Source organism: Dama dama, chromosome 33 (genome assembly GCF_033118175.1).
Source record: "Dama dama isolate Ldn47 chromosome 33, ASM3311817v1, whole genome shotgun sequence".
Taxonomy (NCBI): domain Eukaryota; kingdom Metazoa; phylum Chordata; class Mammalia; order Artiodactyla; family Cervidae; genus Dama; species Dama dama.
In genome coordinates this window covers 71,861,818-71,885,470 of record NC_083713.1, presented here as the reverse complement: position 1 = coordinate 71,885,470, position 23,653 = coordinate 71,861,818, and the positions used below count along the sequence as shown (strand labels likewise).

The window sequence follows — 23,653 nt, the reverse complement described above, 5'->3', positions numbered from 1 at the left end:
AGAGAATGGCACCCCACCACAGTATTCTTGCCTGGAGAATCCCATGGACAGAGGAGCCTGGCGGGCTGCAGTCCACAGGGTCGCAAAGAGCTGGACATCCTGAGCGACTTAGCATGTGCACACTGTTGCGGCATGAAAGAAGTCATGGAAAACATTCAAGTGAATGAGTGTGGTTGTGTTTCAATAAGACGGGTGTTTTGCAAAAATGGGTGGTAGGCCAGATTTGGCTGTTTGTGGACCCCTGGCCTGGCGCTTGGTTGTCTACCAGTTACAGCTGGGTCACTGCAAGTGTGAGTTCCAGCTCCAGGAAGCAGGGAGAGAGTCTGCAGGAGGTAAACCCCACTCCATCCCGGTCCTGCCCTCAGGAGGACATCTCACGTCTTCTCCTGCCCTCCTGGTAAAGGCCGAGTCGCATGGATGACCTAACTCAGGTGACACTGAGCCTCCAGTTTCAACAATTCTATTTCTGTAGAAGAGGAGACAATTATTTTGAGTGGCTGTCTCTGCTACACTCAAATAGAAATGCCTCCAAGACCAACAGAGGCTTCAAAATTTAGAATTACAAACAGGAACCCTCTCCTCACAGCAAAACATACACAGAGGTGGGCAGAGCCGTATTCTGTTTGGGAAAACACCCTTGTAAACTGCACAAAGGCACTCCGATCGCCTCATCTTCGCTAAGCGGCTGCTCTGTGCCAAGCTCTGTGCCAACCTTGATGCTGGTGATTTACAAGACAGTAATTTGCAAAACTGCTTCCCGTTAGCAGTTTCCTCATCTCCAAAGTGTGGAAAATAAGAAGACCTCATTGCTGGAGTGAATGGAACTCTTGCCAAGCGCTGGGCCTGACTCACATTTAATGCTCAGTAAATGTTGCTGCTACAACTACCCTCCTCCTCCTCCTCCTCCTCCTCCTCATCTTCCTTAATTGACAACCCCTGTGAAGTAGGAACGACTGTTCTCATTTCAAAGATGAGGAAACTGACTCATGAGTCTGCACATTAGTGAGGTATTGACTCCTGAGCCTGAACATCAGTGCTGAACGCGGAGGGGTCTGCAGAGCATCCCCTCACCTGCCTCCCCAAACTGAATGTCACCCCTGCCACCCACGTGGCTGCAGCATCCTCAGGAAACGCCCGCATGCTCTGGGGTTCGAGTAGCAGACACTCCACTTCCCTGTTCAGACCTGGGCTCTAAGCCTCAGACGTCCAAGTATTGCCAAGTACCACCGCTTGTGGGCAGGTCTCACAAAAGCCAGTGTTTAGTCCTTCACTCACTGGTTATTTACAGGGAGAAATATTAAAGTGCCAAGTCGCTTCAGTCCTGTCTGACCCTTGCAACCCCATGAATTGTAGCCTGCCGGGTTCCTCTGTCCATGGGATTCTCCAGGTAAGAATACTGGAGGGGGTTGCCATTTCCTTCTCCAGGGGATCTTCCCAACCCAGGGATCAAACCCACGTCTCTTATGTCTCCTGCATTGGCAGACGTGTTCTTTACCCCTAGCACCACCTGGGAAGAGCCAAAGTGGGCGTGACCACAGCAGATTCAAGGACACATTCTCACTGGCTGTTGGATGCTCATCAGTAAAATAAAATTTAAGTGCCTTCGTTTGGAGGCTATTTTTCTTTTTCCTTAATTTTTTTTGTTTGTTTTTTATTTACTTTGGGGCTCCTAGGTTTCTTTTTTCCCCTTTTTTCTTAAAATTTTTGTTTTTGACTTTTCTTTTAAAAATATTTTATTTGTTTGGGGTGGGAGCTATATTTTTCTTGCCCCTCCAAATCCTACCTGCCCTCTGAATACTAACCCAAGTGCATGTGATTCTGCAGCCTTGGAAGTCCACTTAGCACCCACTCTGCTCACTCCTCCTTGAGCACCTGCAGCACTGAAAGGCCAGCCAGTTTGAGACCTGAGACTATTTATTATTCTCCACCACGAATCCAGCATCTTATCTGCTGAGGGTCTGGCTGAGTGTCAGCCGTGTCTTGGCGGGGCTGCAAGCTCAGGTGCTGCATGCTCCTTGGAAGTCTCTCAGAGCACCTGGCATGTTTCTGGAACATAGACGACAGTAGAGACCACAGGTAAAAAAAGTACCGTTCAGCTGTCTCCATCCTGTCTTCTTCTGGCAAGGCGTCAAGAACGGCAGGGACGTCGACAGGCAGCATGGTCAAGTTGAAGGAATTACAGCTGAGGAAAGAGCACAAGGATATGTGACCACGTTAGTAGTCTCGGGGTCTTCATACAACCTTCTAAAGCACTTCTATTTTACCTATTTTATGCTACCATCCTGTCCTCTTCACCTCTGGAGACCCACCCATGTCTCCCTAGAGGTACAGGCAGGGGGTGGGTGGTGGTGATGAAAGTAAAAAGTGAAAGTATTAGTAGCTCAGTTACGTCTGACTCTTTGTGACCCCGTGGACTGGAGCCTGCCAGGCTCCTCTGTCCATGGAATTCTCCAGGCAAGAATACTGGAGTGGGTTGCCATTTTCTACTCCAAGGGATCTTCCTGACCCAGAGGTTGAACCTGGGTCTGCTGCATTGCAGGCTGTGATGGGTACCGGTCAAATCCAAAAGAATGGTGCTAAATAAGATACTTCCCAGAGCTTAGGAAAAGAATTTTCAAAAATGTGTAGTATCTAAACTTACTTTATTTCCTGGGGGTGGAGGTGCGGTGGGGCAGCTAGGTAGTTTACTTTTTGTTCCTAATATTTTTTTTCCCACATTTATACTCTTCCTTAGTGGTTTATTCAATTTCAGACCTCCTCCCCACCTCCTTACATATTGTTTGGTATTATAACTTTAGAGTTTTACATAAAAATTACTGGGTATCGAGGACATTAAAAGCACTGAGATGGGGAGGAAAAAACAGTTTGTTAATTTTAAAGTTGACAATATATTTCTGTTTCAAGTTGGTGGAATAAACACTCATCTTTCAAAAATTTTTCCTTTTTTTGGTCTCAACTCCTCACACACCTCTCAAATGCTATTAGAAGAATAAAAACTGAACACACAACAGCAAAGGGAATAGGGAAAAAGTCACAAATGGATATACATTTTTAATAATTTTTCAGAATAAGCTTCGAGAAGCTGGGAGGAGTGCTGTCTCATAAAAAAGAGTGAAAAATGACCCATGGCAGGAAACTGACCTTACCGGCCCTGCAGGTGGCAGGGATGGGAAACCAGGGGGATTAATGGAAGCCTCCTTGGTGTGTGCAGATATGCCTTGGAGATAAGTTTCTTCTTGTTTAATAAGCAAAAATGTGCCTGGCCCCTCAAGCACAGGGCTTGGTCGAGTGCAACTACGGCCCATGGTTTTTACAGCTGTGAAAAGAGTGAGGAGGATCTTTATCAGCTAATATGGAGTGATTTTCAGGGGACGTTGTAAGTGAAAACAGCAAAATACAGAGGAGCTTCTCCAGTGTGCCACTTTGTGAATAAGAAGAGGGGAAACATGAAAAATACATATATTCTCCTTAGCATTACGAAGAGAAACATGGGAATGGTGTTAGAAGACCTAGCTGGCTACCAACAAGGGTGGAAGGGAGGTGGGATGGAGTGACCCGTGTCTGAGTCTGACTTCTTGTGTAGCTGTGAATTTGGTTAGCATGTTAATATTCTACATATTCAAAAAATAAAATTAAATCAATATGAAAGGGAGGACTGAGTGAGTGATAGTTGCTCAGCCGTGTCTGACTTTTTGCGACTCCAGGGACTGTAGCCTGCCAGACTCCTCTGTCCATGGAATTCTCCAGGCAAGAATACTGCAGAGGGTTGCCATTTCCTTCTCTAACGAAAGGGAGGAAAAGCCCCTAAACTGAAAGTAAACTGAAACACATAAAATTTCATATGAATTCCATAAGCACAGTGGAGGGGAAAAAAGAGAGAAAGAGGAAGGGAGAGAAAGAAAAAAGAAAGGAGAAAAGGAAGGAGTTATAATCAATATCCTGTAATAACCTATAATAGGAAAAAGAATCTGGAAAGGAATATATATATATATATATATATATATAGCTGTATCACTTTGCTGTACACCTGAAACTTTGTCAATCAACTATACTTCAATTAAAAAATACTTAAAAAAAGAGAAAAGGAGTAATCCAAATAATTCATAAATACAGTATTTGACTATATATCCACATCTTGGATAGAATGGGGGTAGGGAGAAAACTGCAAATAAATCTTGAACTCTATTTACTATGCTTGTTTATTAAAGTGATTATAGGTGAAGTCATTCTGAAACTATTTTCAACATTCTATAAAACTGAGCGAGTAAATGTCTTAGGAAGCCAGGGTTCTCACAGACGAAGAAGAGACAGATAACTAAGCAACTCCATGAGTGTGGGCTGGGATTATAAGCACCAGCGTAGATTCATGATTTCCAAAATGGGGATAGGTGTGTATAAGTGTGTGTATGTACGCATGTATATGTGCATATGTGTACAGATGTACGTGGTCATGCATTTTTGTATGGCTATGTACATATGGGTGAGTGCATATGTATATACATGCACTTCCCCACACTCTGGATTGTCTGCTGAGGAGGCCAAGAAACAACACCCCTCCACCCCCAGGGGCAGTGTGTGCACCAGGAACCTAGATTTTGGTCTCTAATACCATTCCTCACCAAAAGGGACCTGGCCTCCACCACCCAGAGATTAACCTTATTTACTGACTTCATGACAAAGAATGCAGGTTCTAATGGACAGTCCCACTGAGATCTCCAAGTGCATGTAGCTGAGGAAGGGGTAGAAGAAGGTGGGAGCCTGGACCACTCTTCCAAGGCCAGGCTGGTCTGGAAGACAGAATAGCAACAACTAAAGGTTTTTCATGAGACCAAACTCATCTAATTTTTAAATCCTGAGACCATGTCCCTCTTACTTTTCTATGTGTTAATGCGCTCCTCTGGAATTGAAAGGGTGGTGACAGTGGATGGTGTTTGGCTGTTATATTTTGCTTTGTTTTGTTTCATGTCTTTCTTGGAAAAGTAAAACTCCGACAACCCTGAGTCAGTTCCTAAGATTCTTCTGGACACTTCACCCATCTATGAAATCGCAAAGTCTGGCACCGCTGGATTATTAATAGGTAATTTCTTCATTGATGCTGACTCAGATTTCATGGGAGTCACAGAGACTCAATAAATTCTTTCTGAATTTATTAAAGAGCAGAGAACCCAAGTGAGCTGTTTTGATTATTATGAATGCAAAAATGACTTGGAATAAATAAACATTAAATAACATTGCATGGTTTAACAAAAAGCATAACTCTCAGCAGCAAAAATACAGGGGAAATACCAGCTAAGAAACAGGTAATCTATTCAAGAACAATGACTGCAAGTTGGAATATCATTAGTGGGTCTGTGGGAAATTAAAAAGGAATACCATTATTATTCTGTAACTCTTTTAGAAACAAAAACATGATCTAGAATCTTACATCATGGAAATACATGATGAAGAAATAAAGAATCCTCTCTTGACTTTATAATCTGTCATGCAATTACGCTTTATTTTGAAACAAATTGGCCCAACAGAGCACTCAGACACAGAAGCTGGAGGTAACAACTCCTAGTTGCAGAGTTTTAATTCATATGGAACTCACGCTTAATTCAAGCCCAAAGTAACTGCACTCTGAGTGTCTTTTGAAAGAATAGCCTCAGGAGATTTTCCCAAGGACACAGCTTTGGGAAAAAAAAAACCCCCAAAACCAAGATGTTTTTGTCTTAATTCTTGAGACCCGTGCTTGCTGACAGCTGGTGGACCCTGGCCGTCTGCACTCCCCACCACTTCTCATTTTACATGCTCTGTCTAGGGGAGGGGGCCACACGCAGATGACTGGGGTCTGCTCTGAAGGGCCTTCACCCCTCAGCAAAATGAGGATCTGAGTCCGGGTGACGGAGGGTCATCGCCACCTGGCGGCAGCAGAGCGACTGCAAGGCTTAGTGGGTGGGAAGAGTCATTAGGGACACTGCAGGGCCTCCTTCAGGTCCCCATTCCACAGACGAGGGAATCACTGCTCAAGGGCTTCAGGGATGGGTGACTCCCCCAAGGAGCAGAGTGGGTGAAGGGCTATCGGGTCCCTCGGACACCAGAGTGTCCTTTTCTCTGTAAGGCTGTTCCCTCCAGCCCGGGGATCCAGTAGGGAGAAGGGGGGTGGCTTGTGCCCAAACCTTCAGAACTGCCCGAAGGTTTTCAGGGGGAAGTTTTTAAAGGCAAAACTTGGGGTGAGGGGCTGCAGAGTGTGAGCTAGTGGTGAGCTACAGACCCCTCTCCAGGTCCTATAGCTATAGCTCCACTCAGAAATGCCCAGATAACAGTATCTGATGCACATTCCTGAGTTACAGATGCCAAACCTCCCCCCATAAATGCAAGAAGTTAACTATGTGATGACCGTGACCACTGAGCCCCCAGACCTATGGTAACCTAAGAACTGACAACATGACATAATCCTGTAAACTCACCATCAGCCAATCAGAGACCTGTGTATGGTGAGCTGATCACACATCCTGCAACCCCCCTCCCTCACCGGGGCTTTAAAAACGCTTCCCCGAAAGCCAAGGGGAGTTGGGCTTTTTGAGCTTTAGCTGCCTTGTTCTCCTTGCTTGGTGCCTGCAATAAACACTTTCTTGGGGCTTCCCTGGTGGCTCAGATGGTAAAGAATCCACCTGCAATGCAGGAGACCTGGGTTCGGTCCCTGGGTTGGGAAGATTCCCTGGAGAAGGGAATGGCAACCCACTCCAGTATTCTTGCCTGGAGAATCCCATAGACAGAGCAGCCTGGTGGGCTACAGTCCATGGGGACACAACTGAGCAACTTTCACTTCCATCACAGCCTTGTGTCAGGAGACTGGCTTTGCTGTGCGCAGGTGAGCAGACCCAGGTTTGGTTCAGTAACATGAGTTCACAGAAAATGAACCAACATTTCTGAGCCCTTCCCATGGCCCACATCCTCTGCTCGCTCTCATGCTCAGCTCCAGGCAAAGGAGGGCGGTAGAGACACACTGGGAAAAATGACCTGAAAGGAACAGCACGTGGAAAAGCCTGGATTTTGATGAATTCAGGAAGAGCTTTTCTGCTGGCAGTGGAGGAAGAAGTAAAGGTAAGGGTTCTAGGGTCACAAACTGGATTTCAATCGCCTTCTTGAATCCCTGGGGATATGTGGGTGACAGTGCATATGGGGTTGGTGCACATTGGGGTGAGCTTTCCCACTTAAAAAAAAAATTATTTGTTATTTGACTGTGTTGCATCTTAGTTGCATCATGCGGGATCTTTCCTTGTGGCTCACAGACTCTCCAAGAGTTGCAGCGCACCGGCATAGTTGCCCCGTGGCAGGTGGGATCCAAGCTCCCAGACCAGGGATTGAACCCATGTCGCCTGCACTGAAAGGCAGATTCTTAACCATTGGACCAACAGGGAAGTCGCCTCCTACTTTTACTAAAACGAAAATGTCAAGGCTGAGCGGGTCTGATCGGCCTGGGTTCTGGACGAGAGGACTTGGCCCAAAGAGCTGACCAGAGTGTGGCTGAGGTCGCACGGCTCCTGAGGACCAAGGGGAATTCTGATGATGGTGAGGAACCAGGACACGCTGGCAGGAGTCAGGGTGTAAGCACCCACTGACCCTGGCTGGTGGCAGTGCTTAGGCCCAGGCGGAGCTGACGACTCCTGGGGCCGTGGTGGGGCGTTGCCCCCTTGGGGTGGGCCTCACTCCAGATCAAAGGATTTGAGCGACAGGTCACTGCTGATGGGCATTGTGTTGGGAGACTAGTCACGTTTGCTCACCAGCAACTCATTTTACTACTTTTGTAAGGACAATGGACCAAAGAAGTAAATTCCAGGGCTCAGGAGCAGGTCACTGACCAGGCTGTGTCTTACGGAAAAGGCATCAGCTGGTTGTTTGATCTTAGGGCTTTGAAGAGCTGCTAGTTAAGCAAATTAGCAAGAATGTGCTTACTCTAAATTTCCTCCTTTGGTCTAACACTATTCCCATCTACCTGCTCTGTCTCTGATGACAGCTGTGGGGCCTCCCGGCGAAGGGCCAGGCTGGGGCATGGAGAGACCTGGGTCCTTTGGTGTGGGTATGGAGGGTGTAGGCAGCTAATCATGGCAATTCTAAAACGCTGAAAATGAACCATGACTATTTCAGTTGAATTATGCAGATTGGTTGTCTACTTTTATTGAAGCGTGGTCAACGATCCACCATGACATTAATTTTTTTTTTCTAAAAACCCCAATTATTTATTTATTTGTTATTTATTTGCTTTTGGCTGTGCCGGGTCTCTGCTGCTGCACAGGGGCTTTCTCTAGTTGTGGTGAGTCGGGGTTATTCTCCAGCTGCAGGGCATGGGATTTTCACTGCAGCGGTTTCTCTTGTTGGGGACAGGGCACGGGCTCCAGTGTTCGGGCTCAGCAGCTGGGGCACATGGGCTCAGCTGTCCCTCAGCATGTGCGATCATCCCAGATCGGTGATCAAACCTGTGTCCCTGCATTGGCGGGAGGATTCCTAATCCCTGGAATATCAGGGAAGCCCTGTGACATTAGTTTTTTTTAAAGTTTATCTCAAGAGCTATGATGTGATCCTACAATCCCACTCCTGGGCATATATCTAGAAAAAAAAAACACAATTAGAAAAGATATATGTACTTCAAAGTTCATAGCAGCACTGTTTACAATACCAAGACATGGAAGCCACCTAAGTGTCCATCAACAGAGAAGTGGATCAAGAAGGTATGATAGATATACACCATGGAATATTACTCAGCCGTAAAAAAAAGAATGAAATAATGCCATCTGCAGCAACACGAATGGACCTTGAGATGATCATACTAAGTGTAAGACAAATATCATATGATATTACTTGTACGTGGAATCTAAAAATGATATAAATGAAATTATTTACAAAACAAAAATAGACTCACAGACATAGAAAAAAAAACTTATGGCTACCAAAGGAGAAAAGTAGGGGGTAGAGATAAATTAGAAGATTAGGATTAACACAGACACGCTACTATATATAAAATAGGTAACCAACAAGGACCTTCTATATAGCACAGGGAACTATACTCAATATCTTGTAATAGTCAATAATGGAAGAGAATGTAGAAAAAGAATTTACCTATATATATCTACATAGATACACATACATATATATGCATATCTGAGTCATTGTGCTGTAAATCTGAAACATAACATTGTAAATCAACTAGATGTCAACAAAAGTTAAAAAAATAAAGTTTATCTCAAGATAGAGAGATGAAAATCAGTTACACATCATCATATCCCTCTGACTACCAAACTTCCCTCATGCACCAAAAGTAAGATTTGATATTTTATGGGCAGGCAACTTTCGGGGTCACAGTCTCTGTAATCAGAGGGGCACACACACCTCTCTGAGGCAATGTGAGCTGGGCTTACCTTGGCGACACCTCTGTCTTAGAGGTTTCGGGCAGGGATGAGAGCACCAGGCTTTGGAACCTCTTCCAGGTCATCACTCCAGGTATTATGTCCTATAATAGAGCCAGCACAGGGGGACCATGGGTACAGTCCAGGAAGCACTTCAGTTTCACTCAGCTGGCTAATTTTCAGTCTTAAAAGCTGAACTGCAAAATTTATCATTTCAGCTTAATATAATTTTTCTGAGGCTAAAAAAGACAACTGCTCCAGCAAACAGTGTTCAACGAAGCAGCAGGAATTAAAGCAGGAGGAAGGAGAGGTTTGTGCCCTGACTTATGAGGCAGACAAGCAAGGGTCCTGGTGTGGAGGGGCTGGTCAGGCCTCTCGACCTGTTTGGATTACTGTGAATGTGATGCTAATGCGACATTTACAGAGCATGGGTCAGTTCATCAAAGGCTCTTCCAGGCAGTGGGGGTCGGAGAGGGGGGTGAGCCCGTGCCACTGCACCGAGATGCCAAGGGGCTGTGATCAGGGGTCACTGAGGGCAGGGCACGTGATGGGGGCTGACAGAAAATGCGGCCAGGAAGGCAGGCTGGCTGTGAAGGGTCTCATGGGCCAAGCTCATGAGCTTGGAGCTGCTCCCATGGGCAGTGGGGACCATGGAGGGCTTTCAAAGTGGAAAAGGACTGGATAAGATTTGAACGGAAGGAAGGCTTCTTTGGCGGGGTGAGGGTTGGTGGTGATGTGGTGTTGGCACCCAGGTGGGAGAGAGGGAGTCATGAGGTGTGTAAGGCAGACTGGGGGGATCCAGGGTGGCTGGACTCGGGATGATGGAGGAGAAGGGAGTGAGGACCACAGGGGTCATGGCTTGAACTGTACACCCAAGAGGCAGGAAAGTGATGTGGCAAGAGGTGTGAAGTGGGGCTGGCAGGAGTAGGGCCAAGATGATGACCTAAGGTGGGGTTTTGTCGAGTGTGGAAGGGCTGAGGGTCACCCGCAGGAGACGTTGCTGGAAACTGAGGTCACAGGCTGGTTATCCAGGGAAGAAGGGACTCTGGGGAGCCTCCTTCTCACTGTGTGTTGGTCACATCACCACCCTGTCCCTTCTGACCTCTCTCTCCTTGTTAGGAACCAAAGAGAGAGAGTGTCAGACCCCAGGATTGTGAGCACAATGTGACTTCTCTTACATGGTCACAGTGGGAATAAAATGATGTTAGGCATAGCCTTCAAAGGAAAAGAATAAGAATGTTGAGAGGGGGCAACGTGAAGCCTGGGAAGGGGCACAGGCAGACGGGGTGGTGTGGTGAACCCGCCTGCCCTGCTCCAGGGCTGGGGCATGCCAGGGCCCCCGTGCCATGGTTACTATCCTTGTTCTGCAGCCGTGGCTGCAAACTCTCTTATTGCCAGTTCCAGCTGTGACGCCCCACTTCCTCATCCCCCAGCCCCTGGTCCCTGCAGCCCAGGCCCAGTTCTGCCGCTGAGCCTGGGACGACGGCTTTACCGTGTGATGGAGAAACTGCTTCTGGGTGATGGGGATGCTGGAGCCGCAGTGGCACTCCTTGGTGAACTTGTACTTGGGGTGGGGGCACAGGTGGTAATCGATCAAGGTTTCCACGTAAGTCAGAGGGTGCTTCAGAGCAGATAGTCCCGGGCTGGGATTCTGCAGAAGAGGGAGAGAAAAAAGGAGTCTCTTTTGCTGACCAGCTTTCACCGTGGGCACAGGACAGGCATCAGCTGAGGTTCCCCACGGCTCCCAGCAGGACGGACGCTCTGACTCTGCGTCAGCTTGTCTGGGAAAGAGAAGCAGGAGAGTAGAGGTGACTTCAGGTGGGCTGTGGTCATGGTCACTCACAGACGTCACTTTGCTGGCTGCAGAACTTCATCACGTATCACACGGATTTACTAGGCTCCCGTGGAAACCAGCACAAATGAAACCACAGCTTAAAGTGTTTGTTTCTAAATTTGATCACTCCTAACTGTAAATAAGCAACCTGGTTTTGAAAAGCAAATGAGCTTCTGGTTTTGGAAAGGAAAAACAGCTTCTTTAAAACTAAAGAGAAGATAAAGGAGAGGGTGGCATCTGATATATCAGGAAACGTCAACATTTAACGTTGTTTTGGTGATGCCTTTCATTCTGGAAGGCTCCATTTGGATGTACTATCTGGCTTTAAGGGAGATCCTGTTTTTTGTTTTTTGTTTTTTTTTTTTTACTAATTTTCCAGTGGGATTAATGGAGGTACAGAGTAATTATATCAAAATATACAAAAACTTGGAGCCTTTTAATGTTTCTTCTGGGGCTTGTCCAATAAAAACCCTGCTCTTGTCGCAAACAACATAGCTTTCAGCTCCCTCGTGGTTAATTCAGATGTTTAAGAGCCACCGAGATTCTGTTCTTTTTGTCTGAGTACTTTTTTTAAAACAATTTTAAAACATACACACAAACCTCCATATGACTGATGGAAACCCAATCTCACTGTCAAGATATAAACGTCCCCCACAACTTAAAGACGATGCACCCAGGCCTGGGAGGTGGAACAGTAGAACTTGGTTGCGGTGGATGTGATGAATGTGTTCCAGACACAAATGCTGGGCAGACAGTCTTCCGTTAGTTCAGGGAAGCTGACCTACAGCCAGGGCCGAGGAGAAAGATGCCGAGCAAGTGGGCTCTTGCCTGGACTCATGACTGTAGAGGCAGCAGGAGGGCAGGGAGGTGATGGTGCCCCGTGAGGGAGTCGGCAGGGCCCCAGCAACCACATCTCAATGAGCTCTGCAGCTGAGGGAAGAGGAAGGAGATACCTATGTGTCCAGAGCAGTTCTTTTCCCGTTCTTCAATGTGCCACATGGGGTGGGGGCTGAGACAGGGGCAAATGCAAACACTGTCTCCCAAATCTGACCCAGATAGCGACTGCAGGGTCGGAAACAACCAAGGTGAAAGATGGGGGCCCTGGCGAGAGAAAGCCAGGGAGGTCGAGGATGCAGAGGAAGACAGGTGGGTGGGGAGATGGGGGATGTTCCCTATTCCTGGGCAGGTTCCCTTAAGTACACCTGGGTGCAAGGACATAACAGGAGGAGCCAAGGTTAGGAGACAAAGCAAGCAGCCCAGCTCGCACCACTCAGGCGCTCATGCACAGTCACTCCAGACATGGGACGAACTTTTTGGCCAACCCTATAGTAAAGAGCATTTATTTTGTCTTAACTGTGTCATTATGTTTCTCTGCCAGGCCAAGCAGAGGCTTGGATTATAACTTTTGGGTGAAGGTTCACTATCATGACCTCTGGGTCAGTGACAGAGGGAAGCTCTAATATCAAAGCCAGATGGACTCTATTAATATTTTAAAATTCTCCATCAAGTCTTAAAAATCATGCCAAATATTAGTTGGCATCCTATCTGGAACACATATCAATTTTTAGTTGACTCTCCCCCTTAGAGTTTATAATGGCTTTTTATTTTGCTTTAATGATGTGCCTTTATGAAACCTATACTGTCGGTGCATGGAGTCCATCCTGTCCCGGATGCCTCCTCTGGCCCTTGTAGATAATGCATAGATATCATCCCAAGACTTATTGTAGAGCTTTCCTTGTTATTACCACTATTTATTGCTGACAAATGTCCATCTAGTCAAAGTTATCGTTTCTCCAGTAGTTGTGTACGGATGTGAGAGTTAGACCATAAAGAAGGCTGAGTACCAAAGAATTGATGCTTTCAAATTGTGGTGCTGAAGAAGACTCTTGAAGATCTCTTGGACAGCAAAGAGATCAAAGCAGTCAATCCTAAAGGAAATAAACTCTGAATGTTCATTGGAAGGACTGATGCTGAAGCTGAAGCTCCAATACTTTGGCCACAAGAGAGTGGTGTCCAAACCTTACCATGGAGATCCCAGGGTTTCACTGGGATACCCTTCTCAGGAAAGCCCCTCTCCTACTGCCAGCCCAGCCTTTCTATATAGAACTTCAGCTGATGAGAGTGTTCTTGTGCCAAGTGCAGTCTGGAAATCACTGAGCTAAATGTCCTGTGATGTTCAGTTCAGTTCAGTCGCTCAGTCGTGTCCAACTCTTTGTGACCCCATGAACCACAGCACGCCATGCTTCCCTATCCATCACCAACTCCCGGAGCGTACTCAGACTCATGTCCATTCAGCTGGTGATGTCATCCAACCATCTCATCCTCTGTCGTCCCCTTCTCCTCTTGCCTTCAATCTTTCCCAGTATCAGGGTCTTTCCCAGTGAGTCAGTTCTTTGCATGAGGTGGCCAAAGTATTGGAGTTTCAGCTTTAGCATCAGTCCTTCTAATGAATATTCAGCACTGATTTCCTTTAGGATGGACTGGTTGGATCTCCTTGCAGTCCAAGGGACTTTCAAGAGTCTTCTCCAACACCACAGTTCAAAAGTAACAATTCTTCAACACTCGGCTTTCTTTATAGTCCAACTCTCACATCTATACATGACTACTGGAAAAACCATAGCTTTGATTAGATGAACATTTGTCAGCAAAGTAATGTCTCTGTTTTTTAATATGCTCTCTAGATTGGTCATAGCTTTTCTTCCAAGGAGCAAGTGTCTTTTAATTTCATGGCTGCAGTCACCATCTGCAGTGATTTTGGAGCCGAAGAAAATAGTCTGTTACTGTTTCCACTGTTTCCCCATCTATTTGCCACCAAATGATGGGACCAGATGTTAAGCTTTAAGCCAACTTTTTCACTGTCCTCTTTCACTTTCATCAAGAGGTTCTTTAGTTCTTCCCTCTCTGCCATAAGGGTGGTGTCATCTGCATATCTGAGGCTATTGATATTTCTCCCTACAGTCTTGATTCCAGCTTGTGCTTCAGCCAGCCCAGCATTTCTCATGATGTACTCTGCATGTAAGTTAAATAACCTGGGTGACATACAGCCTTGATGTACTCCTTTCCCAATTTGAAACCAGTCTGTTGTTCCATGCCCAGTTCTAAGGGCTGCCTCTTAACCTGCGTACAGATTTCTCAGGAGGCAGGTAAGATGGTCTGGTGTTCCCATCTCCTTAAGAATTTTCCACAGTTTGTTGTGATCCACACAGTCAAAGGCTTTGGCATAGTTAATTAAGCAGAAGTATATGTTTTTCTGGAACTCTCTTCTTTTTTGATGATCCAACAGATATTGGGTATTTGATCTCTGGTTCCTCTGCCTTTTCTAAATTCAGCTTGAACATCTGGAAGCTCACGGTTCACGTACTGTTGAAGACTGGTTTGGAGAATTTTGAGCATTACTTTGCTAGTGTGTGAGATGAGTGCAATTATGTGGTAGTTTGAAGATTCTTTGGCATTGCCTTTCTTTGGGACTGGAATGAAAACTGATCTTTTTGAGTCCTATGGCCACCACTGAGTTTTCCAAATTTGCTGACATATTGAGTGCAGCAATTTAACAGCATCATCTTTTAGGATTTGAAATAGCTCAGCTGGAATTCCATCACCCCCACTAGCTTTGTTTGTAGTGATGCTTTCTAAGGCCCACTTGACTTCTCATTCCAGGATGTCTGGCTCTAGGTGAGTGATCACACCATCGTGATTATCTGGGTCATGAAGATCTTTTTTGTATAGTTCTTCTGTTTATTCCTGCCCCCTCTTATTATCTTCTGCTTCTGTTAGATCCATACCGTTTCTGTCCTTTATTGTGTGTATCTTTGCATGGAATGTTCCCTTGGTATCTCTAATTTTCTTGATGAGATCTTTAGTCTTTCCCATCCTATTGTTTTCCTCTATTTCTTTGCATGGATCATTGAGGAAGGCTTTCTTATCTCTCCTTGCTATTCTTTGGAACTCTGCTTTCAAATGGGTATATCTTTCCTTTTCTCCTTTGCCTTTAGCTTCTCTTCTTTTCTCAGCTATTTGTAAGGCCTCCTCAGACAACATTTTACCTTTTTGCATTTTTTTTCCTTGGGGATGTTCTTGATCATTGCCTAGGATGAAAGGGATGTCTGTTTTTGGTGTTAGTTCTAGAAGGTCTTATAGGTCTTCATAGGACCATTCAACTTCAGCTTCTTCAGCATTACTGGTTATATCTCTGAGTTTATCCCAGCCCTGACTCTCTTTTTGAGGAACTGCCCCTCTACCCTGCCACGAGACTACCAGAACATGCCCCCTAGTGGCCAAAACACAGGTATCACAGCTCTCTGGAGGAAAGCAGCAGAGCTAGGAAGAGGAGCACTGAGGCCAACAGCCAGGAACCAGGCAGGTTTGCATCCCATCTGCCCTTGGTGTGACCACCAGCACCTCTGCCCCATCAGAGACACAGATTCTCCCAGGGGAGACTTTCTCAGCAGTATCTAAGCTCCTTCTTCATTCTGCGTGTGTGTGTGTGCATTCTTACAAAACAGACCATGATCAGGGCAACGACAGTGACATTTTACCCATGATTCTGCACTTACATAGACCCTCCTCAGATCTCCTGTCTGGCTTTTAGTCAGAGTTCACAATGGCCTTTTATTTTGCTTTAATGATGTGCCTTTACTAAACCTGTACTGTTGTCACGTGGAGTCCATGCTGCCCTGGATGCCTCCTCTGGCCCCTGGAGACGATGCACAGACATCACTCCCAACACTCCACCATAATGCTTTGCTTGTTATACTTAGGGTTTGCATGCCACCTCAGTCACTTCAGTCGTTTCCAACTGTTTACGTATCTACAAGTATAAGGAGGAAGGGGGACGCCCCTGAGGGCAGGTGATGGGGGAACACACAGGCTGGCCAGGACACATGCAGTGGAGTGGGGACAACTGGCTCAGCCTCACATTGTCAGGAGCTTGGACTTAATTTGGTATTAAAAAGGGAGTCAGGCTCCAGGGAACATTAATCAACAAAAGCTCATCCAAAAGCCTCCATACCTACACTGAAACCAAGCTCGACCCGAGAGCCAACGAGTTTCAGAGCAAAACACACCATGCTAATCCTTCAACAACACAGGAACGTAGCCCTGAGCACAAAAATACAGGCGGCCAAAAGTCACACCAAACCCACAGACACCTCAAAACTCACTACTGGACACTTCATTGCACTCCAGAGAGAAGAGATCCAGCTCACCCACCAGAACACTGACGCAAGCTTCCCTAACCAGGAAACCTTGACAAGCCACTTGTCCAATCCCACCCACAGGGAGGAACTTCCACAAGGAGGAACCACAGACTTCCAGCATACAGAAAGACCACCCCAAACACAGCAACCTACACAAGATGAAAAGGCAGAGAAATATTCAGCAGGTAAAGGAACATGATAAAAGCAAACCAAACCAAACCAAAAAGGAGGATGTAGGGAGTCTACCTGAAAAAGAATTCAGAATAATGATAGTAAAAATGATCCAAAATCTTGAAAACAAAATGGAGTTACAGATAAATAGTCTGGAGACAAGGACTGAGAAGATGCAAGAAAGGTTTGACAAGGACCTAGAAGAAATAAAAAAGAGTCAATCAATAATAATGCAATAACAGATCAATAGCACTCTGGAGGGAACCAACAGTAGAATAACTGAGGCAGAAGATAGGATAAGTAAGGCTGAAGGTAGAATGGTGTAAATAAATGAAGCAGAGAGGAAAAAAGAATTAAAATAAGTGAGGACAACCTTAGAGACATCTGGGACAATGTTAAATGCCCCAGCGTTCGAATCATAGGAGTCCCAGAAGAAGAAGACAAAAAAAAAAGGCCATGAGAAAATACTTGAGGAGATAATAGTTGAAAACTTCCCTAAAATGGGGAAGGAAATAGCCACCCAAGTCCAAGAAACCCAGAGAGTCCCAAACAGGATAAACCCAAGGCAAAACACCACAAGACATATACTAATGAAATTAACGAAGATCAAACACAAAGAACAAATATTAAAAGCCGCAAGGGAAAAACAACAAATAACTCACAAGGGGATCCCCATCAGGATAACAGCTGATCTTTCAATAGAAACTCTTCAAGCCAGAAGGGAATGGCAGGACATAATTAAAGTAATGGAAGAGAAAAACCTACAACCCAGATTACTGTACCCAGAAAGGATCTCACTCAAATATGAAGGAGAAATCAAAAGTTTTACAGACAAGCAAAAGCTCAGAGAATTCAGTACCACCAAACCCGCTCTTCAACAAATGCTAAAGGATCTTCTCTAGACAGGAAACACAGAAAAGGTTTATAAACTTGAACCCAAAACAACAAAGTAAATGGCAACAGGATCATATTTATCAACAATTACCTTAAATGTAAATGGGTTGAATGCCCCAACCAAAAGACAAAGACCAGCTGAATGGATACAAAAACAAGGCCCCTACATATGCTGTCTACAAGAGACCCACCTCAAAACAAGGGACAAAAACAGACTGAAAGTGAAGGGCTGGAAAAGGATATTTCATGCAAAAGGAGACCAAAAGAAAGCAGGAGTAACAATACTCCTATCAGATAAAAGAGACTTTGAAATAAAGGCTGTGAAAAGAGACAAAGAAGGACACTAAATAATGATCAAAGGATCAATCCAGGAAGAAGATATAACAATTAGAAATATATATACACCCAACATAGGAGCACTGCAATATGTAAGGCAAATGCTAACAAGTATGAAAGGGGAAATTAACAGTAACACAATAATAGTGGGAGACTTTAATACCCCACTCACACCTATGGATAGATCAACTAAACAGAAAATTAGCAAGGAAACACAAACTTTAAATGAGACAATGGTCCAGTTAGACCTAATTGGTATCTATAGGACATTTCACCCTAAAACAATGAATTTCACCTTTTTCTCAAGTGCACAAGGAACCTTCTCCAGGACAGATCACATCCTGGGCCATAAATCTAGCCTTGGTAAGTTCAAAAAAATTGAAATCATCTCAAGCATCTTTTCTGATCACAATGCAGTAAGATTAGATGTCAACTACAGGAAAAAAACTATTAAAAATACAAACATACGGAGGCTAAACAACACACTTCTGAATAACCAATAAATCACAGAAGAAATAAAAAAAGAAATAAAAATATGCATAGAAACGAATGAAAATGAAAACACAACAACCCAAAACCTATGGGATTCAGTAAAAGCAATGCTAAGGGGAAGGTTCAGAGCAATACAAGCCTACCTCAAGAAACAGGAGAAAACTCAAATAAATAACATAACTACATCTAAAGCAACTAGAAAAAGAAGAAATGAAGCACCCCAGGGTTAGTAGAAGGAAAGAAATAATAAAAATTAGGGCAGAAATAAATGCAAAAGAAACAAAGGAGACCATAGCCAAAATCACCAAAGTTAAAAGCTGGTTCTTTGAGAAGATAAATAAAATAGACAAACCATTAGCCAGACTCATCAAGGAAAAAAGGGAGAAGAATCAAATCAACAAAATCTGAAATGAAAAGGGAGAAATCACAACAGACAACACAGAAATATAAAGGATCATAAGAGACTACTATCAGCAACTATATGCCAATAAAATGGACAACTTGGAAGAAATGGACAAATTCTTAGAAAAGTATAACTTTCCAAAACTGAACCAGGAAGACATAGAAAATCTTAACAGACCCATCAAAAGCACAGAAATCAAAACTGTAATCAGAAATCTTCCAACAGGACCAGATGGCTTCATAGCTGAATTTTACCAAAAATTTAAAGAACTAACACCTATCCTACTCAAACTCTTCCAGAAAATTGCAGAGGAAGGTAAACTTCCAATCTCAATTCTGTGAGGCCACCATCATCCTAATACTAAAGCCAGACAAAGATGCTACAAAAAAAGAAAACTACAGGCCAATATCACTGATGAACATAGATGCAAAAATCCTTAACAAAATTCTAGTAAACAGAATCCAACAACATATTAAAAAGATCATACATCATGACCAAGTGGGTTTTATCCCAGGGATGCAAGGATTCTTCAATATTCACCAATCAATCAATGTGATACACCACATTAACAAATTGAAAGATAAAAACTATATGATTATCTCAATAGATGCAGAGAAAGCCTTTGACAAAATTCAATATCGATTTATGATAAAAACCCTGCAGAAAGCAGGCATAGAAGGAACATACCTCAACATAGTAAAAGCCATATATGATAAACCCACAGCAAACCTTATCCTCAGTGGTGAAAAATTGAAAGCATTTCCCCTAAAGTCAGCAACAAGACAAGGATGCCCACTCTCACCACTACTATTCAACATAGTTTTGGAAATTTTAGCCACAGCAATCAGAGAAGAAAAAGAAATGAAAGGAATCCAGATTGGGCAAGAAGTAAAACTCTCACTGTTTGCAGATGACATGATCCTCTACATAGAAAACCCTAAAGACTCCACCAGAAAATTACTAGAGCTAATCAATGTAAAGTTGCAGGATATAAAATTAACACACAGAGATCCCTTGCATTCCTATACACTAGCAATGAGAAAACAGAAAGAGAAATTAAGGAAACAATTCCATTCACCATTACAATGAAAAGAATAAAATACTTTGGAATAAATCTACCTAAAGAAACAAAAGACCTATATATAGAAAACTATAAAACACTGATGAAAGAAATCAAATTGACACAAATAGATGGAAAAATATACCATGTTCATGGAGTGGAAGAATCAATATAGTGAAAATGAGTATACTAACCAAAGCAGTCTATAGATTCAACGCAATCCCTATAAAGCTACCAACGGTATTTTTCAGAGAACTAGACCAAAGAATTTCACAATTTGTATGGAAATACAAAAAACCTTAAATAGCCAAAGCAATCTTGAGAAAGAAGAATGGAACTGGAGGAATCAACCTGCCTGACCTCAGGCTATACTACAAAGCTACAGTCATCAAGACAGTATGGTACTGGCACAAAGACAGAAATATAGATCAGTGGAACAAAATTGAAAGCCCAAAGATAAATCCATGCACCTATGGACACCTTATCTTTGACAAAGGAGGCAAGGATATACAATGGAAAAAAGACAACCTCTTTAACAAGTGGTGCTGGGAAAACTGGTCAACCACTTGTAAAAGAATGAAACTAGAACCATACACAAAACACCATACACAAAAATAAACTCAAAAAGGATTAAAGATCTAAAGGTAAGACCAGAAACTATAAAACTCCTAGAAGAAAACATAGGCAAAACACTCTCCGACATAAATCACAGCAGGATTCTCTATGACCCACCTCCCAGAGTAATGGAAATAAAAGTGAAAATAAACAAATGGGACCTAATCAAACTTAAAAGCTTTTGCACAATGAAGGAGACTCTAAGCAAGGTGAAAAGACAGCCTTCAGAATGGGAGAAAATAATAGCAAATGAAGCAACTGACAAAGAATTAACCTCAAAAATATACAAGCAGCTCCTGCAGCTCAATTCCAGAAAAATAAATGACCCAATCAAAAAATGGGCCAATGAACTAAACAGACATTTCTCCATAGAAGACATACAGATGGCTAACAAACACATGAAAAGATGCTCAACATCACTCATTATCAGAGAAATGCAAATCAAAACCAGCGTGAGGTACCATCTCACGCTGGTCAGAATGGCTGCTATCAAAAAGTCTACAAACAATAAATGCTGGAGAGGGTGTGGAGAAAAGGGAACCCTCTTACACTGTTGGTGGGAATGCAAACTAGTACAGCCACTATGGAGAATAGTGTGGAGATTCCTTAAAAAACTGGAAATAGAACTGCCATATGACCCAGCAATCCCACGGCTGGGCATACACACCGAGGAAACCAGATCTGAAAGAGACACGTGTACCCCAATGTTCATCACAGCACTGTTTACAATAGCCAGGACATGGAAGCAACGTAGATGCCTATCAGCAGATGAATGGATAAGAAAGCTGTGGTACATATACACCATGGAATATTACTCAGCTATTAAAAAGAATACATTTGAACCAGTCCTAATGAGATGGATGAAACTGGAGCCTATTATACAGAGTGAAGTAAGTCAGAAAGAAAAAGACCAATACAGTATACTAATGCATATATATGGACTTTAGAAAGATGGTAACATTGACCCTATATGTGAGACAATGAAAGAGACACAGATGTACAGAACAGACTTTTGGACTCTGTGGGAGAAGGTGAGGGTGGGATGATTTGAGAGAAGAGCATTGAAACATGTATATTATCATGTGTGAAATAGATTGCTGGTCCAGGTTTGATGCATGAGACAGGGTGCTCAGGGCTGGTGCACTGGGATGACCCTGAGGGAAGGGATGGGGAAGGAGGTGGGAGGGGGGTTCAGGATGGGGAACACATGTACACCCATGGCTGATTCATGTGAATGTATGGCAAAAACCATCACAATATTGTAAAGTAATTAGCCTCCAATTAAAATAAAAAAAATAAAATAAAATGTGTACTTTGGACCAATAAAGCATTAAAAGAAAAGGGAGTCAGGGATCAGTGTGGCAGGGACATGGTGCCCAAAGATGGGATAAGGGATCAACTTGAGCTTCGGGAAGGAGTTTGGGGTGACTTTACTTTTTCCTGTTGTGTTTTCTTTTTAAAAAATATATACATATATGTTACCTTTAAAACTTCTGAATCACTGTACTGTACACCTGTACATAAATTTATATAATATTATATGGAAACTATGCTTAAAATAAACACAAAAATACATATGTGCATATTACAGATAATTGGAAACGGCCATAAAGCTATTGTCTTAAAAAATAAATGCTGGAGTTGTTAAAAGAAACATTGATATGCTCCAAGCAATAAAGTCTGGCCAGCGATTTCAAAAGTGAGATGTTGTTTAACCCCTGAAATTCCAAAGAGAGAAAAATATTCCCAATTGGTGCTTCTGTCTTCTTTTTTTCAAACTTTTTTTTTTTTTTTTAAATGAAGTATAGTTGATTTACAGTATTGTGTTAGTTTTGGGTGTTCAGCAAAGTGATCGTTTTATGTGCAGTTAGGAGTACTTGCTAATCTCACACTCCCAGTTTACTCTGCCCCCTTTCCCCTTTGGTAACCATAAGCAAGCTTGTTTTCTATTTGTTTTTGTTTTCTTATGAAGTAACTGCTAAAACAAAGAGACAGGGAACCATGACTTCTGCTGATGGCACTTACAAAAATATAAAGCGGGTCGTAATCTGGAGCTTGCGCCAAGGCCTCGGGGAGTTTTATGCTCAGGACGGCGGTCTCACCGGGCGGCTGGGGTGAGGAATCCTGCTTGGGCAGGGTGATGACTGTGGTAGCTTCGTCCTGGGCCAGGACCAAGGGCAGCATGTTAGTCTCGGGGCCTGGGCAGCGAGGAAACGGCGGGGGCGGTTCCTCTCCCAAAGGTGGGACGCGTTACCTCAGCTCCTTGCCTCAGGGCCCGCGCGAGCTTCTGAGGCCTGTAGCTGGCTGCAGACCCCTGCACAGACACCGGATGGTACCCCTTGATCTTGTAGAGCTGAGGAACCTGCGGGAGGGGAAGACAGGAGCTCATGGCCCTTGAGAGGCATTTCCCAGTCCTGGGGCCCTGGGCAGTTTGGACCAGCCCTGTCAATACAGTCCTGGCCCTGTTCTGGGTCCCAACACACAGGAGGGTTCATAGTTACCTATAGATACACTGAACACTGGTTTGTAAATTTAAAACATGCATATGTTACAAGGACCTATGGTACAGCCGATGGAACGACACTCAATGTTTTCTAAGAACCTCTAAGAGAAAATGGGCTTCCTTGCTGGCTCTGTCAGTAAAGAATCTGCCTGTAATGCAGGAGACCTGGGTTCGACACCTGGATCAGGAAGATCCCCTGGAGAAGGAAACGGCAACCCGTGTCAGTGTTTTTGCCTGGGAGTTCCCATGGACAGAGGAGCCTGGTGAGCTATAGTCCATGGGATCACAAGAGTCAGACGACTTATCTACTGAACCACCACTACCATAAGGGAAGAGTCTTAAAAAGAATATAAGTATATACATGTGTGTAACTGAATAACTGTGCAGTACACCTGAAACCAACAAGATATTGTAAATCAATTATACTTAAATTAAAAAAAGAGAAAAATAAATATGCATATTTTCAAAAACAAAAGTGGTCATACAACTCAACGAAAACTGACTTTTGTCCACTTATGCCTTTTCTTCAAATTTCTAACATATGCATTTTAAGCAGCTTCAGGTATGCATGTGGTGGTGGTCGTTCAGTTGCTAAGTCGTGTCTGACTCTTTGCGACCCCATGGACTGCAGCACACCAGGCATCCCTATCCTTCACTAGCTCCCGGTATTTACTCAAATTCATGGCCATTGAGTTGATGATTCTATTTAACCATTTCATCCTCAGTCATCCTCTTCTCCTCCTGCCTTCAATATTTCCCAGCAT

At 43.9% G+C, this 23,653-nt stretch overlaps 1 protein-coding gene across 4 annotated transcripts in view; it reads right to left on the bottom strand.

Moving 5' to 3' along the window:
• The window catches only part of CFAP221 (cilia and flagella associated protein 221), a 121,875-nt gene that overhangs the window by 9,219 nt on the left and 89,003 nt on the right, over window positions 1-23,653 (bottom strand). For 3 of the 4 annotated variants that reach the window (XM_061135237.1, XM_061135236.1, XM_061135238.1), the window contains exons 18-22: window positions 22,641-22,748; window positions 22,412-22,546; window positions 10,879-11,037; window positions 9,399-9,490; window positions 2,090-2,182 (exon numbers count right to left, since the gene is read on the bottom strand). In XM_061135237.1, coding sequence (XP_060991220.1) covers window positions 2,090-2,182; window positions 9,399-9,490; window positions 10,879-11,037; window positions 22,412-22,546; window positions 22,641-22,748 — 587 coding nt within the window. Of the gene's footprint in view, window positions 1-2,089; window positions 2,183-8,259; window positions 8,590-9,398; window positions 9,491-10,878; window positions 11,038-22,411; window positions 22,547-22,640; window positions 22,749-23,653 lie in introns of those variants that run through there. The other variant, XM_061135239.1, reaches the window with a different exon arrangement.